The sequence below is a fragment of the Amphiura filiformis genome, chromosome 8, assembly GCF_039555335.1.
Source record: "Amphiura filiformis chromosome 8, Afil_fr2py, whole genome shotgun sequence".
Lineage (NCBI taxonomy): Eukaryota > Metazoa > Echinodermata > Ophiuroidea > Amphilepidida > Amphiuridae > Amphiura > Amphiura filiformis.
In genome coordinates, this window is record NC_092635.1 from 49,255,142 (window position 1) to 49,270,627 (window position 15,486).

The following is a 15,486-nucleotide window of genomic DNA, read 5'->3' on the forward strand; positions in this document are numbered from 1 at the left end:
CGGTATAAAACCAAATATCTTCAAAATGCTTCTTCTCCTACATGTTACATCATATAATAACGTCACTTGCACATATGCATCGGCTATATCCAGTGCCTATAAATTATTCACAGAATTTGGGTCAAAGGTCATTAAGGGGTCATTTCCGGTCTGAAAGCTAAAAATATTGAAAAAATCACTGTCTTTACAAATTACATAGCAGAGTGTTGTCATAAGCACACATGCATTGCTACCAACCAGGGTCTTTGGGGTGTCTACAGTTTTGGGGTCAAAGGTCATTAAGGGGTCTCTACCGGGCAAAAACCAAAAATCATCAAATATGTTAATTTTTTTATATCTCAAAACGTAACCAGACCAGAGTGATATAAATTTCATATATGTATTAGTGATACCCGATGTATGCACGGTATTTTTATTTTTTTGGTCAAAGGTCATTTAGACGTCATTTCCGGTTTTAAGCTAAATAACTTCAAGAATTTTTATCTCCATAACTAAGCATAGTAGATTTTTAAATTTAAACTGTAACAATGCATTTTCTCGGTGTATACGAGGTTTTTTTTATATTGGGGTCAAAGGTCATTAAGGAGGTCAAAACGTCAAATTTGCAACTGAATGTTTAAAGTTAGGGAAAAGTAGCTGTATCTCAGCCTATGGAAGACGGATAAAGCCCCTACATGCTACAGTGATGCACCATTAATGGTGTGAGATGTCCATAATAGCCGGTCAAAGGTCAAACTTTAAGTTAAGACTGGCATTTCCGGCCCCGGCTAGGTCCAGATCTGTAACCAGATCTAGTTTCTTTCTTTCTTTCTTTCTTTCTTCTTCTGTCAACCATTACATTTGCTCTAGCGCTCACACACTTACATCGATTTTGACCTAACTTGGTCACAATGATCACTGACCATGCCCCTACATGTCACATGAAACTTGTGGGGTCAAAGGTCACGCAGGGGTCATAGGGGTCAAAAACGTGATTTCCACTAAAAATACATCTTCTCCCACAACTTACGTAGGACAGTGACGCCACTAGCACACATGCATTGTTATCATCCAGTGTCTATATGGTGTACACAGATTTGGGGTCAAAGGTCATTAAGGGGTCACTTCCGGTATAAAACGAAATACCTTCAAAAATTTTTATTAGCTAAACAAAATATAGGGCAGTAACAGTATGTTCACATCTGAGTTGCAGTTACCTAGTGTATATGTGATATTTTTTTATATGGGTCAAAGGTCATTAAGGGTCACTTCCGTATAAAACGAAATAACCTTTAAAATGCATCTTCTCCCACAAATTACGTAGGACAGTGACGCCACTTGCACACATGTATTGTAATTACCTAGTGTCTATAGGGTGTACACAGATTTGGGGTCAAAGGTCATTAAGGGGTCACTTCCGGTATAAAACGAAATATCTTCAAAAAATTTTATTAGCTAAGAAAAACGTAGGACAGTAACGGTATATGCACACATAAATTGTGGTTGCCCAGTGTATATGTGGTATTTTTTAATTTGGGGTCAAAGGTCATTAAGGGGTCACTTCCGGTATAAAACGAAATACTTATAAAATGCATCTTCTTCCACAAATTACGTAGGACAGTGATACCACTTGCACACATGCATTGGTGTTACCCAGTGTATATGGGGTGTACACAGATTTGGGGTCAAAGGTCATTAAGGGGTCACTTCCGGTATAAAACGAAATACCTTCAAAAAATTTTATTAGCTAAGAAAAACAAAGGACAGTAACGGTATGTTCATATATGAATTGTGGTTACCCAGTGTATATGTGGTATTTTTTTTATTTTGGGTCAAAGGTCATCAAGGGGTCACTTCCGGTCTGAGACGAAAAACCTTCAAAATGCCCCTTCTGCCACAAGTAACATGGCATAGTGATGCCACATGCAAATGTACATTGACACTAGCCAATGTCTATGGGACTTTCATTTTGGGGTCAAAGGTTAATAAGGGGTCACAACACGGCTGTGTTCGTGGTCTTAGACCACAGCTAAGTCTAGTTTTCTTTCCTGTCTATGTATAGTTTGATCAGCTCTTAATCGGCGGGCCTTATAATTTTCTTTCGAGAATTATTGTCTTGTGACAACTCGTCAGAAGTATAACAAATTATTAATAAAAGTCCTATACTTTGCCTATTTTATTTAACACACACAATATAGACCAGACAGGTCAACTAAGTCATAGAGCTTCATAGGCTCAGGAACCGGGGGGCTGGGGGGAGGCTCAGTCCCCTCAATAATTTTGGTGCCGGGGCTGGAATACCCCCCCCCCCCCAATAATGCTATGTGAAGTTAAAAAATTGTGATAAAATAGAAGGCAAATGGGTGCTCGTGACCTATATTTTGCAAAATTTTCTGACCCCTCGGGTACCCCCAATGTTGCAAATCTTCCTAAGCCAATGTATATCACTCTTAATGTGGATCTATTTTTCGGCGTAGTGGTAAAAGCCTAACATTTCCCGACGATTACGAGCTGACGGTATAGGCGTGTATATTTTACAGAGAGGTGCATATACCCAATTAGCTGTCGTAGTGCACGTTAGTAACCATTGGTAACTGGCTCATACACCTGTTCCAAATTATGATATTCCTTAGGCTTTGTGTTTTCATCAGTTCGATCACTGGTTCGTAACAAAGAAAGCGTGAGTCCGGTGAGTTAGCAGATACGCTCAACCGGAGAAGATGGCTCAACCAATATGTAATTTTTGCCTCCATTATCAAGATATATACCTTACTCTATGATCTAGTTGCTCCCACCATCCTGATTATTGTTGCATCTTTGTATTTCCTTTTCATTTATAAACGCTGGGCTTGATATGTCAATTAACATGATAAACGTGACAATAATTCAACATATAAGAGTCTAAGAGAGAGTCAACCATGAAGAGACCAAATATAATAGTACTCACTCGTATCACTTTCCTGCTCAGCTAAATTTTCTTTCATGACAGTGATATCTAAAAAAACGGACGAAAACGAAATCACTTACTAATATGGTAAATTAACTTAAAGCTTTTACCGATGTTGCAACTGGCAATGTCAGTGACGTACCGTGGCCGCCCCTACCCCGGGGGGCTGAAGAAAATTCAATTTTGCCGCCCCCTTCCTCAACAGCCCGAAAAGGTTGACCCAATTTTAAAAGCAGCACATTTATTTTGATGTATAGTACCATTTTGTCAAAATCTTTTTATGCTTTATCAATTTTTTCCGCCCTTTTTTATTTACTAATTCTTTTTGCCGCCCCTTCGTTTTTGCCGCCCCTGTTTTTGCTCCGCCGCCCTTCATTTTGGCCGCCCCCTGCTTTTACCCGGGGGGCTGGCGCCCCAAAGCCCCCAAAATACGCGCATGAATGTACTCGGTGTCTTCAAAGACGTCATTTTAATGATACTACAGAGAGGTGAAATGACTTTCAATTCTTTAAACTGCATGCAATAATTGAGCTAAAGCCCGAGTGAAAATGAACACCCTAGACATCTTATTTCGTTGTATTGACTATTGCTAAACAAATCTTAACGAAATTGTACCTCTTTCTCGATCTACAAGTATATGCATAAGAACGATTGCAAATAATTTGCAATGCAGTGAGGTGTGGACACGATAAGAAGCATACAAGTGAAGTTGTTCGGAGCAATTACTGATTCGGGTATAACTAATATATTGAACAAAGTTTCGAAAACGCACTAGTCATGCAAAAATTAAATACAAATCACGTAAGGCCTTTATTGCCCTTTAAATGATTAGACAGCTATCTCGAATTTGTCTGAACATAAAAAAACAGGCAACACTTTGCAACTAAAAACAATTACCTTTAAGTGTCTCCATGGCAATCTGCTTGGTTTCCTCAACTTCTGCCTGAATCTGTTCAATATCTTCGGAAGAAAAAAGAAAACCAAGCGAGTTCAGTCATTGGTATCAAGACTAAAATGGAGCTAATTAATTTATAGACCAGAAACAACGAAAAGTGGTGCTGTCGGGAGTGCGACTTTGAAAATTGTGGTTGTATACACCATAGGTCAAAATTAGTTTTCGGCACATGATTGACCGATCGATTGATTGTTTTATTGATATTTTAGTTTCTATAGGACTTCTGTTTCATTTGGCATCGTACATCAGTATTGATTTATTCCATAAAACAATATCAAGGATTAATATCACACTTATCACAGCTGATGGTTAGTTGGTTTAATAGTTTAATACCGTTTTTAATACCTACACTCATAGAAATGACTTGTTCGCCTTGTTGGCGCAATTCAAAAGGAGTAAGTTTGGACAACTCAAAAATAGTGTAAAAGTTGCCAAAACAAAATTCATTTTAGTTATCCGAACTTTAAAAATGCTGAAAAAGCTCAAAAAGTTCCGTCAACTAATCAACTTTGTTGGCATTATTTAAAAAGTTGATGTAAGTCGTTGCGTCAACTTTTTAAGTAATGCCAACTTCTGAATTCAAGTTCAGGGAACTTAGAAAAATAAACAAAGTTCAAAGAACCAATTATTTGAGTTATTGTAAGTCAACATGTAAGTTGATGTAACTCGTTCATATTAAGTTACTGGTACTTATTGTTATTCCAATTTGGTACTTTGTTACTTAATTCACGTAATTGAATCATTTTCTGCACAATTAGCAGTATTCAAATATTTATTTTTGTAATCAGTGCAAAATGTTGTATACTATAGCACACCTCTAGAAAATTATGCTAGGCTAGTTTCATTTTCTGAGTTGTAACAACTCAATAAAGTAAGTGGAAATGAGTGCGACCAACATAATGATATCGAGTCAGCGTTACTCAAAATTGTACGCGTTGGCATTACTCGGAAAGTTGACGCAACGACTTACATCAACTTACTGAGTAATGCCAACGAACAATTTTTATGAGTGTATGGGGTCCCGGGGTTCGATTTCCAGCCTGGTCTATTTTTTCAAGACTGGAAACGTACTGAAATTTCTGAAATGCTAATTTATGTGCGCGATCTGAGTTCTTTTCTGGTGTCCGTGTCTCTTACAGACACCCTGAGCTCTCCCTCTGGAATTCAAACCAATGCCCGCTCTCTTTACAGACCTTAAGCATTTTGCAACCAAATAGAATACCCTATAATGCGCCCATATATTTTGCTCGGTTTCATACTAAGCCAGAGCCAATCATGACCATAAAGTAACTAAATATTATAATATACTACTCACTCGTATCATTTTCCTGCTCAGCTAAACTCTCCTTTATCACGGTGATATCTGAAAGCATATTTAATACGAACACAAATGGCATAATATAATAACTGTAGGCTGGCACATGCACATCTTGCAAACATGGAAATGAACGCAGTGTATGTAACAGCTTCTAACAGAGAGTACGTCAATTTTAGTATTTTATAAGAGAGCTGAGTCTTTCAATTCATCAAACAATATGGAAGTAAAAGTATGTGGAGCACCTATTGCGATATCCTCTATTGGAGTAAGAATGCAAAGCTGGGGACCTTGCATAAAACAATGATATTGCTAACAGTTGTCCAGCTCTGGCTGAAACACAATATCTAGTATGTATACACGATAAGAAGAAGATATACTAGTGAGGTTGTTCGGAGCAATTACTGATTCAGGTACAACTAATATATTGAACAAAGTTTTGAAAACGCACTAATCATGCAAAAGTGTAATACAAATAACGTAAGGCCTTTAAAGGATTAGACAGCTATCTCGAATTTGTCTGAACATAAAAAATAGGCAACACTTTGCAACTAAAAACAATTACCTTTAAGTGTCTCCATGGCAATCTGTTTGGTTTCCTCAACTTCTGCCTGAATCTGTTCAATATCTTCGGAAGAAAAAAGAAACCCAGCGAGTTCAATCATCGGTATCAAGAATAAAATGAACCCTTAGATGAGCCTAGATTCATAAACTAGAAACAACGAAAAGTGGGGCTGTCAGGAGTGCGAGCTTGAAAATTGAAAGTTGTGGTTGTATACACCATAGGTCAAAATTAGTTTTCAGCACAATTTTAAGCTTATTTTTAGACTTTCTTTTATGCTTGCTTTAGTTCCCAGCAAACACAAAAACGTTTTTAAAACGTTTTAAATAAGTTATATTTTGGGTTTGGGTTTAGGTAAAAACATTTTAATAACATTAAAATGTCGGGTTATATAAAGGTCATGAAATCGTTTTAAAACGTTTTGTATGAAAACACACTACAACAATATTTTTAAAATGTTTTCGAAATGTCATTGTAAACTATTTTTGCAAACATTTTGGCCAAATATTTTGTCAACCCTTAAATAACATTATGTTAAAATATTTGCACCCAGCAAACACCGAAATGTTCTTAAAATGTTTTTACAAAACGTTTTAATAACATTTAAATGTCGGGTTATATAAAGGTCGTGAAAACATTTTAAAAACGTTATTGTAAATATTTTGGGCAAACATTTTTGTAAAATATTTTTCAACCCCAAAATAACATTCTGTTTAGAATGATTTGTACCAAGTTTTCAAAAATGTTTTTGGAATGTTATTAAAACGTTTTTATACCCTTTATATAACCCGACATTTAAATGTTTTCTGTAAAACATTTGTGTTTGCTGTGCATTAAATTACCAACAAATGTTATTTAATGTTATGAAAACGTTTTATACCATTAATGTACCCTTTATATAACCCGACATTTAAACGTTTTCTGACAACCTTTTATATCCTTTTGCGAATGATGTAGAAAACGTTTTGTGTTTGCTGGGTTGCCAGACAAATGTACCAAATCCGATAAGCAAAAGGAAATTCAGTTTATTTTTTGCACTGACACACCCCACACAACAAAACCATTTTTGTATCCTAATGCTCATGTGAGACAAACCTTTTAGATGTTATGTGACCTCAAGGTGTTTGTGTTATTGTTCAAAGTGTGGGCTACCGAGGTTTGCGGAATATCACTCTGTCTGAGTACATGTTCTTGTTTTCAATGCTATGAGCAAAGTTAAAAAAGAGGGGAGTGAACAAGGCTCAAAGTAGTAATATAGCACTTAAAGACATCACTTAATATTAATGAGATGGGCGTGGCTAATTAGCATATTTATATGTCGCGCAACTTCCATATTATGTCACGGGTGTGTTTTTGTTCCAGAAAGTGATGTCTCTAAAGGTTATGTGACGCGATCAAGCAAAATCAGTCGGAACTCGGAAATATTGATTTTGAGATACAGCCAAACAAAGGATATATTTCGTTTTGATTTCTTTTGTCTTGGAAACGCTTTAATTGCTCATATCTTTGGAACTGGTTGTTTAATGTCAATGTGGTTTTCTGCCAAATGCCGCTTTGTAAAAGCCTCTTACTATCCTATAAGAAACTGAACATTTAATAGTTCCGAGTTCCGACTGATTTTGCTTGATCGCATCACATATTACTACTGCCCAATGTAAATATAAAATCTTAACCTCAAAAAAGAAGAGTAACGCATACCTTTACTCGTATCCAGTATAGCAGTTTTTGCTTCTTCGACTTCTTTCTGAATCTTCTCATTATCTATGTAGAAACATTAAAACATGATTGCGATCATTGATTTCGGTAAGTCCCATAAGCCTTTGCGAGCCTGAGAACTCGTCATTTTACGTTACGCCGACTTACAATGCGCAGTAACGATGTTCGATAAATGATGTGAGCATCGGCGCAGATCGGTGTGACATAAAATGACGGGTGTACTCGGAAAGGCTTATGGGATTTACCGAAAAGGTCATTTAAACATGTTCCTGGAGATGTTTAACAGCAGATCGAGAATGCGACCTGATAGACATTGGGGGGAGAAGATTGGCACGTGTTTTTTGTTTGTTTGTTTTTTTTGTTTGTTTGTTTGTTTTTTGTTTGTTTTTGTTTTTTGTTTTTGTTTTTTTTACTGGGGACAACTGTTTTGTTCAGTCTGCTCCCAGAATGCAGTATATTCAAGTACACAACACAAATCTGGTATGCAAATATATTGCATCGGTTTGCACCAAAAAGGTCGGCTTTTAATCCCAGCTACATACACCTTAAGTACATTCCATTTCGAGGACTGTTAAATGTCAAAAATTTGCCATAAAGTTTGTATCGCGATTTAAAAAAACAAACAAATTAGTTGATATCAGAAGGAGATTCTTCGTGTTCTCAGGTCCCACAAAAATACTGTACAAAGGTGGGTGACCGAGTCCTTAAAGAGCGTCAATCTAATTTTCTGGTTTCTTAAATTTTGTAAACTATTGTTACCTGCTGCTATGTTGATCTGCGGTCCTTGAATGATTGTCTGTTGTTTAATCTTGGTTTGTTGACCAATGAAGCGCTGTATGACGCCATGTTCACGCGACATAGAGTCTTTCAACACGGCTACTTCTGCCAATTTAACAAACGTATATCACATGTTATTATTTCTTCATGAGAAATCCAAACAAATCTTAAGTAGGTATATTCACAAAATAAATTAAGTTTTTGTTCCAAGTCAATATTCCATTTGACTGTCATCAGTGGGCTTGTGATCGGATACACTACTTTGCTTTGTCTGTAATTTGAAAATTATGGCATTTGTCATTATACTACGTTTTTGTTGTGAAATAAATGTTTCTTGAACTTCTTGAACTTGAATACAAACACGATTAATTAGGGACGCACCATTTGATATCAAGGGGGGCTTGGTAGTTTTTGAAAAACAATTGCCTCGCCATCTGAGTAAAAAAATTGCTCCACCTCAGACTAAAAAATAAATTGCTCCACTAAGACCAAAAAGAAAAAAAAAAATGCTTCACCTCAGACCAGAAAAAAAAATTTGGTGTCAAGGGTGAAAAAAAATTTGTTACAGTTAGTGAAGAAAAATTAACCTCATATTTGACTATTTCAGCTTTCAAATTGCAAATTGTTCCGTTTTTCGTCATGTTTATTATTTCAGCTTCGAATGGTAAGTATTTTATTCGCATTTGTTTTATGAGAAGTTATTCTGTGACTCAAAACACTTAATTCAATCTTCTTCCCAGATGTTCACCAATTCCACCCAATGTTAAAAAGAAATTTATGCCAGTCAGAGCCGGATTTACCAATGAGCCAGATGGGTCAGTGTATGTTCCTTTTTAGTCGATAACATTTTGGACCAAAATATGATAAAATTTAAAATTTTGGCCCTCTACATTCATTTTGGACCATGATTGTCTGAAATGTAAACTTTTCTCGCGCTGCGCGCGCAAATACCTTAATAAAATCAGAACAAAATATGCTCATCTCCGCCACTGTCGATCTTATAGTAAATCCCTTATTTGTAAATCAAAACTCACGGTGAGTTTTGGGAGCCTCCCCCACCCGACAAAAATGAAACAAAAAAGTGCCCCTCTGCCAAAAAAATGAAAGAGAAAATCAGGAGGGCAAAGGAAGAGAAAATGGGCAAGAGCCCCTTTTTTTTAACCAAAATTCAGCCCGATCATGGACCAAAAAAGTGTAAAATACAAAATGTCGCACATTGTAAAGATAAAACCCTTTCCATCCTGATAATGGGTGAAAATAGTGTAAAATCCCAAAATTTTTTGCGCGCTACGCGAGCACATCGTCCCAATAAAGCCTTTTTTGGAAGCTCAAAGACATGCAGTCTAAATGTATTGTATGATGCAACTGTAACTTTTTTCGCCTGTGTCCCCGAAATAGAAACTGGCTGCCAACTACCCAGCCCCCCTGATATCTAATGGTGCGTCCCTTACAAGCTTGAGGCGTTTATGAGATACCAACTTCAGGTTGAGAAAGTGTATACATAGATATGTTTGAGACCATGATTGTACCTGTACTTTTGCCTAATACAAACTTTAATGAAAAGCCTTGTTGTGTAAATGCTAATTAGTAATTAGTGACACCTTCGCATGTGAATTCACATTGAAAAGTGACGTTGTGGTCACTAGCTCGTTTTCACGTCTTGTATAGTAAATTTGATAGTTTGCATCTATATAATACTTGTGGTGATAAGCAGTGGCGTAGCCAGTGGGAGGGGGGGGGGTGGGCCCCGCTCGTCATGGCCGTCGGTTCATGTAAGGCCGTCGGAAGACGGAAGGCGTTGGTGAAACAAAATTGGGTTAATATTAGACTATTTTTTACCAAGGGTGACAGAAAAAAGGGGAGAATTTAAACAAAAATGATGAAAAATTGTGAACGAAATTGAATTTTACATAAAGATTTTGTGTTTTTATGATGGTACCGCCTATAAACCTTTTTATTTTATTTTTTTTTTTTTGCTCTTCACTTTTTCAAACCACGCAAAAAATTTTGGGTCAACAAATCACAACTTCCGTCGGCAAAAAATATTTCCGTCGGTACATTTACAAGTTGTGCCCCCTCGGTTCCAAAATCCTGGCTACGCCACTGGTGATAAGAAATGTTCTTTTTGTAATGTCACACTACCTTTAGACATCATATGATTAGCACACGGGTCTTCCTCACAATAGTGTCTTTTACACAAAAATCCAGGACATCTTTGACAGGCAACAAACACTTCTTTCTCACAACCAACGGTCCAACATAACTTTTCTTCAGGATCTATGAGCAATGCGACAAAACCGATGAAAATGAGGATATGTAGTCAAGCCTCAAAATAAGCAGATCTGGACCAGGAGCCACATTTGGAAAAAGCAGCTCCTGGTCCTGTGATTATCTAGTAAACCAGGGGCCATTTTTAAAGAGCTAAGAGTCATTTAAATTTAAATTGTACACATTAAATACAAAACCTGCTTTAACTACCAGGCTCTATTTGGAAAAGAAAATGTAGAGCCTGGTTCATATGATTTTGTTGCGAACCAGGAGCCAAAATGTTATGACCATTGGGTAAATGGCTCCTGGGTGCCTGCTTGTTTTGAAGCTTGTAAGTACTTGACTTAATGCCCATAGAAATATTAATTCCTTCATTTATTTTTGAGAAGTAGGCCTATTTTGAAAAAACCAATAATTTATAGGGAAAATTACTTGGAATAGAGTAAAAAATAACCCGAGAAAGTTCATTGTCATACAGTGAAACACTGAATACAAATTTCGGAAAGTTTGAAATAGGACGTAACCATATCATTATTACACACTATTTATAGAGCGCCCTACCATGTCTACGGAGCACGCAGCTCCTTACAAAATACAAAGAGCATAAAAACAAAACAATACACAATGAACAATAATACAAAAATACATGCAGAAAATTAATTCTGGATTAGGTGTGTTTTAAGGGGGTACTACACCCCTGCCCAATTTTGTGCCTATTTTTGCATTTTTCTCAAAAATTATAGCGCATTGGGAACAAGTAAGATATGTATATTATAGGGGCAAAGACTACAACTACTGCACTGGAAATTTCATTTCAGCACAGACAACAGTTGTGGAGTTACAGTCAAAAATGAGGGAAAACCAATATTTGATCAATAAATCAAGAACTACTTGCTTTGAGTTGCTGAATTTTCAATACAGTAGTTGTAGTCCTTGCCCCTATAATATACATATCTTACCTGTCACCAATGTGCTATAATTTTTGAGAAAAATGCAAAAATAGGCACAAAATTGGCCAGGGGTGTAGTACCCCCTTAAGCGTTTTTTGAATACAGAGATTCCCTACTACAGAGGAACAGTGATCCTTCCTTACCTGATAGAGGCAGACTTTTATCTCTCAGTGCAAAGACATTTGGATCAGTTCGTGGTACAGATGTTGTGGACTCAAATAGGTCGAATAACTAATATAAAAAAGAAATTGACACCGCAATTTAAAAGTAGTACAAAAATGAAATAACAATAATATAAGAAGTTAAGATAATGAGAGATTTTAATTATCCAGCAAACACAAAATGTTTCACAGAAAACGTTTAAATGTCGGGTATATAAAGGGTGTAAAACGTTTTAATAACATTCGGAAAACATTTTTGAAAACTTGATGCAAAATACTCTAACATAATTTTATTAAGTGTTGACAAAATATTTTGCAGTGGTGTTTGCCAGAAAATATTTTGCAATAACATTTTGCCAACATTTTAAATATATTGTCATTATTTTTATAGTGTTTTTCTTTATTTAAACAGTTTAGAATTTTTTTTAATGACCTTTATATGAAGCCGACATTTAAATGTTATGAAAACGTTTTTACTAAAACCAATACGCGTTTATAACACGTTCATAACGTTTAACAGCATTTTTGAGTTTGCTGGGAAATTCCTCTAGATTTGCTAACAGAAGATGTCAGAAGATTCCATTTCGTTTAACAATTATTCATATCAATTAACCATAGAACTGCTTAACCATATTTTTATAACACGGACTACGAAGCTGGGGGGTGTTTCCCCCCCCATAAAAATTCAATTATAAACGTCATATTCATATAGACGAATCCAACGAGCCAAGTCATGGTCAGGATTTGGTCGGCCATATTTGGGTACCCGCATGCACCAAACAGGTGTTGTGAGTACCCAATGGGTGGATTAAACCCGCTTAAAATTCGATGTTAGATTCTCTTGTGTTGTAAACTGTCATCATTCTTTTGTCTACGTGTTACACAGGTGATAGAATGCAGTTTATAATACCCTTCAAGGCCGCATCATCCCACATTTTAGGTGGAATAGTTGGGTACCCGTCGCGGCTAATGGCTGCCATTGAGTAGCAGGAATGCGTGAAATTGGATTCGTCTATACCATTCTATTTGGAACCTATGTATAGGTATGGGTCTCTTTTATCCAGTGATCCAAAAATAAGTACAAACATTCCCCACATAATATCGCTCTGACGTCATAATGTGAGCGCACCCTTGCAAAATTTTTGAAATTCAGGCCATGTACAAAAGTATAGCCAAAATTGATTTTCGGCTCAAAATTCTATACGAACATGTGATTTTCACCAAATGTTTCCTAAATATAAAAGGAAATGACTATTTCAACCTAACTAATTCAATATTTCTTGGAATAGTTTTTATTGGAGCAAAATGAAAATAATTACGACTGTCACATTCATGACCCTCGCCACCGCCCCCCCCCCCGAAGAAAATTACAACCCCCTAATAGTCAAACTATATACCGTAAAACCCCGTCTACAAGCATATAGAGCGCTTCTGATGAAAGCTAAATTCATCCAGGCGTCATTATAGAATTTGAGCAAATAGATTACAGATCCAAGCATATACAAACAATAAGACCAATCTATTGTATTGTCATATTTTCGCATGTATCGTATTAATTTAGCTTTCATCAAAAACACTTTTATGTTTGTAGACGAGGTTTTACGGTATATCATGATTTATCTCTAGTTGGCCATTAAATTTAGGCCTTACTATCTATTCAAGTTATTTTCACTCATTCTTACTCGTTCTAAATGTGATATCATCTGACGCTCATGTTCGTCACTGAAGCGACCAATTTCTGTAAGACAACACACCATTTGGGTGATTTCCGTGAAGTGATCCTCGGTGTCTCCCGCGCTTATGTCAATGGGGTTTGCTGAAGGCGTGAGTACAAAATCATTCCATACAAAGGATACCTGATAATAAATAAATAATAAAGAAGCTGTATGAACCACAATATTCAAAATATACTTAATGGTTTGCGTCACATGCGTGACTTGACTTAAACTTGACTTGACTAGAGTGTGTGTAACAGACCATGTAACTATATTATCCATAGCGAGAGAAACTACTGGCTACCACACTCTCACAAAAACCAGAGTGGGAGGCGCTTTGTCGCTTTGGACCATTGAAGGTTGCTGTCGCGCCTTCGGCGCCCCGCTTACCCTCGATCGTGAGACCTCATAAACATGATAAAAGGATTACAAAGTTTTAACCCTACAGTGGCGTGAGCAGGTTTTCAAAAGTGAGGGGCACTGCTTAAAAATTGGTCGCACATAATTTGTCCCCCGACTGGATGCATTTTCCCCGACCGACTGACAAAAGTGCCCCCTTGCGCACACCACTGCGTATCTAATCGCGCATTCTTTAACCTAATATCTCACTCGCTCCAATTTTCTCTCCCTCACACCAGTGGCATGGGGGGGGGGGGGGCACCGACCATGATCGGGGCCTGCGGGGGGGGGGCACAAGCCATTTTCGACAATTTTCCTACGGGATTTTCTAAATTTTCAGATCGATTGTTATTTGGACAGTTGAAATTTCTTCTTTCAAATAAGGTGCTGTACAATCGGCAGATACTGACCTTTTGTAAGACTTCATATGGCTCAAAATAACTCTTGGTAGGAGAATTGCACCGATGGAATTTGCCACATCGAAGCATAATTTGAAGTATACTAGCAACTTCATAGTCACAGATCTTAGCTGGTTTCTGTCCAGGTGATATGTGAAATGCAAACGCATTGGATATTTGTATATGATCGTCATACAGAAATGAAGCATTCACATTTTCCCATGCCATACATTGCTTCTCTTGTTGCGGATAGTACGAGTCTTCAAGAGCTTGCCCCCACTTGATGCAGTTCTCACATGAAGATGGTCCTGCAGGCTTTCCCTTGAAGGAAGAACATCTGGCAGGATTCCTACATGGTTGAAGCCCTTTCGCCTTCTGATTTGCGTGCCAAGATTTGATAACTTCCTCGATAGCTGGGCATGCCTCTTGACACACATATTCTACAACTTGCAGGACTCTGTTGATATTTGGTGGCCTTGGAGGGTCATTGGTGGCCATCTTAAAAAGGAAGGGTTCACATTGTCCTAGGATTGCTGCATAAAGGCGCCATCTGCAATGATAGTATATGTTCATTGGATCTTATCACATAATGTGACATGCTACTACCATTAAATGAGTGTAAAGTCGCAAATTGGTAGTTGTTTCATACGCACCTGATCAAAAGTATGTCTGTACGTCTGTATGTTCTTTGTGAATGGGGGCACAATGGGCCATTCACGAAGGGTATACACTACTGGCTTGTACAGGTTTGCGACAAACTAAACTTGAGAACATCATCTCAGTCAGCCAAGATACCTCGAAACTATCAACTTGCGACTTTATACTCATTTCGTTATAGCAGGTCACATATTAGTTTGATTTTAACAGTTTTCGTTTGGTTTTATAATTTGCATTAAGGTGACTGTACACTCTCAGAAATACATTAATTAAAAGTGATGTAACTCCTTAAAAGTACACGTGAATCACAAATCTAAATTATAAACACAGATTTTGGGGTAAAAAGAAACAATTTTGGAGAAACTTTTTGCACCAAAACAACCCACATTTATTTGCCTCAAATCTTTTGCAACACACTATGGAAAAATGAAAAATCCAAAATTTGGCTTTTGTGGCTTTTTCTTTGTGTGTGTGTGTGTGTGTGGGGGGGCATTATTGTGTAGCATTGTTTTCCACCAGGGACCGTCGATGAACATACGGTCCAAGATTGGGGGGGCAATGGCTACGCCACTGATTTAAAATACTCATAAACCTCGTGCATAATTATGACTTCTGTGGTGATTTGTGATAGAATTTCCGAGGATCACTGTTTTGAGCATTATCATGGTGCTGTGGAGCCCCCGGGGT

At 37.2% G+C, this 15,486-nt stretch overlaps 1 protein-coding gene and 1 long non-coding RNA gene across 2 annotated transcripts in view; both read right to left on the minus strand.

Moving 5' to 3' along the window:
* The window catches only part of LOC140158382 (uncharacterized), a 31,044-nt gene extending 22,692 nt beyond the window's left edge, over positions 1-8,352 (minus strand). The window contains exons 1-4 of the mRNA XM_072181475.1: positions 8,234-8,352; positions 7,457-7,519; positions 3,824-3,886; positions 2,927-2,974 (exon numbers count right to left, since the gene is read on the minus strand). Coding sequence (XP_072037576.1) covers positions 2,927-2,974; positions 3,824-3,886; positions 7,457-7,519; positions 8,234-8,333 — 274 coding nt within the window. The 5' untranslated portion in view covers positions 8,334-8,352. The remainder of the gene's footprint in view (positions 1-2,926; positions 2,975-3,823; positions 3,887-7,456; positions 7,520-8,233) is intronic.
* A 2,047-nt stretch (positions 8,353-10,399) lies between these two features.
* On the minus strand, positions 10,400-13,482 carry LOC140158290 (uncharacterized). The gene is made up of 3 exons (XR_011859758.1): positions 13,313-13,482; positions 11,613-11,700; positions 10,400-10,528 (listed from the first exon to the last, which is right to left on the minus strand). It is a non-coding gene; the product is annotated as an uncharacterized lncRNA (long non-coding RNA).
* Between the last annotated feature and the right edge of the window lie 2,004 nt (positions 13,483-15,486).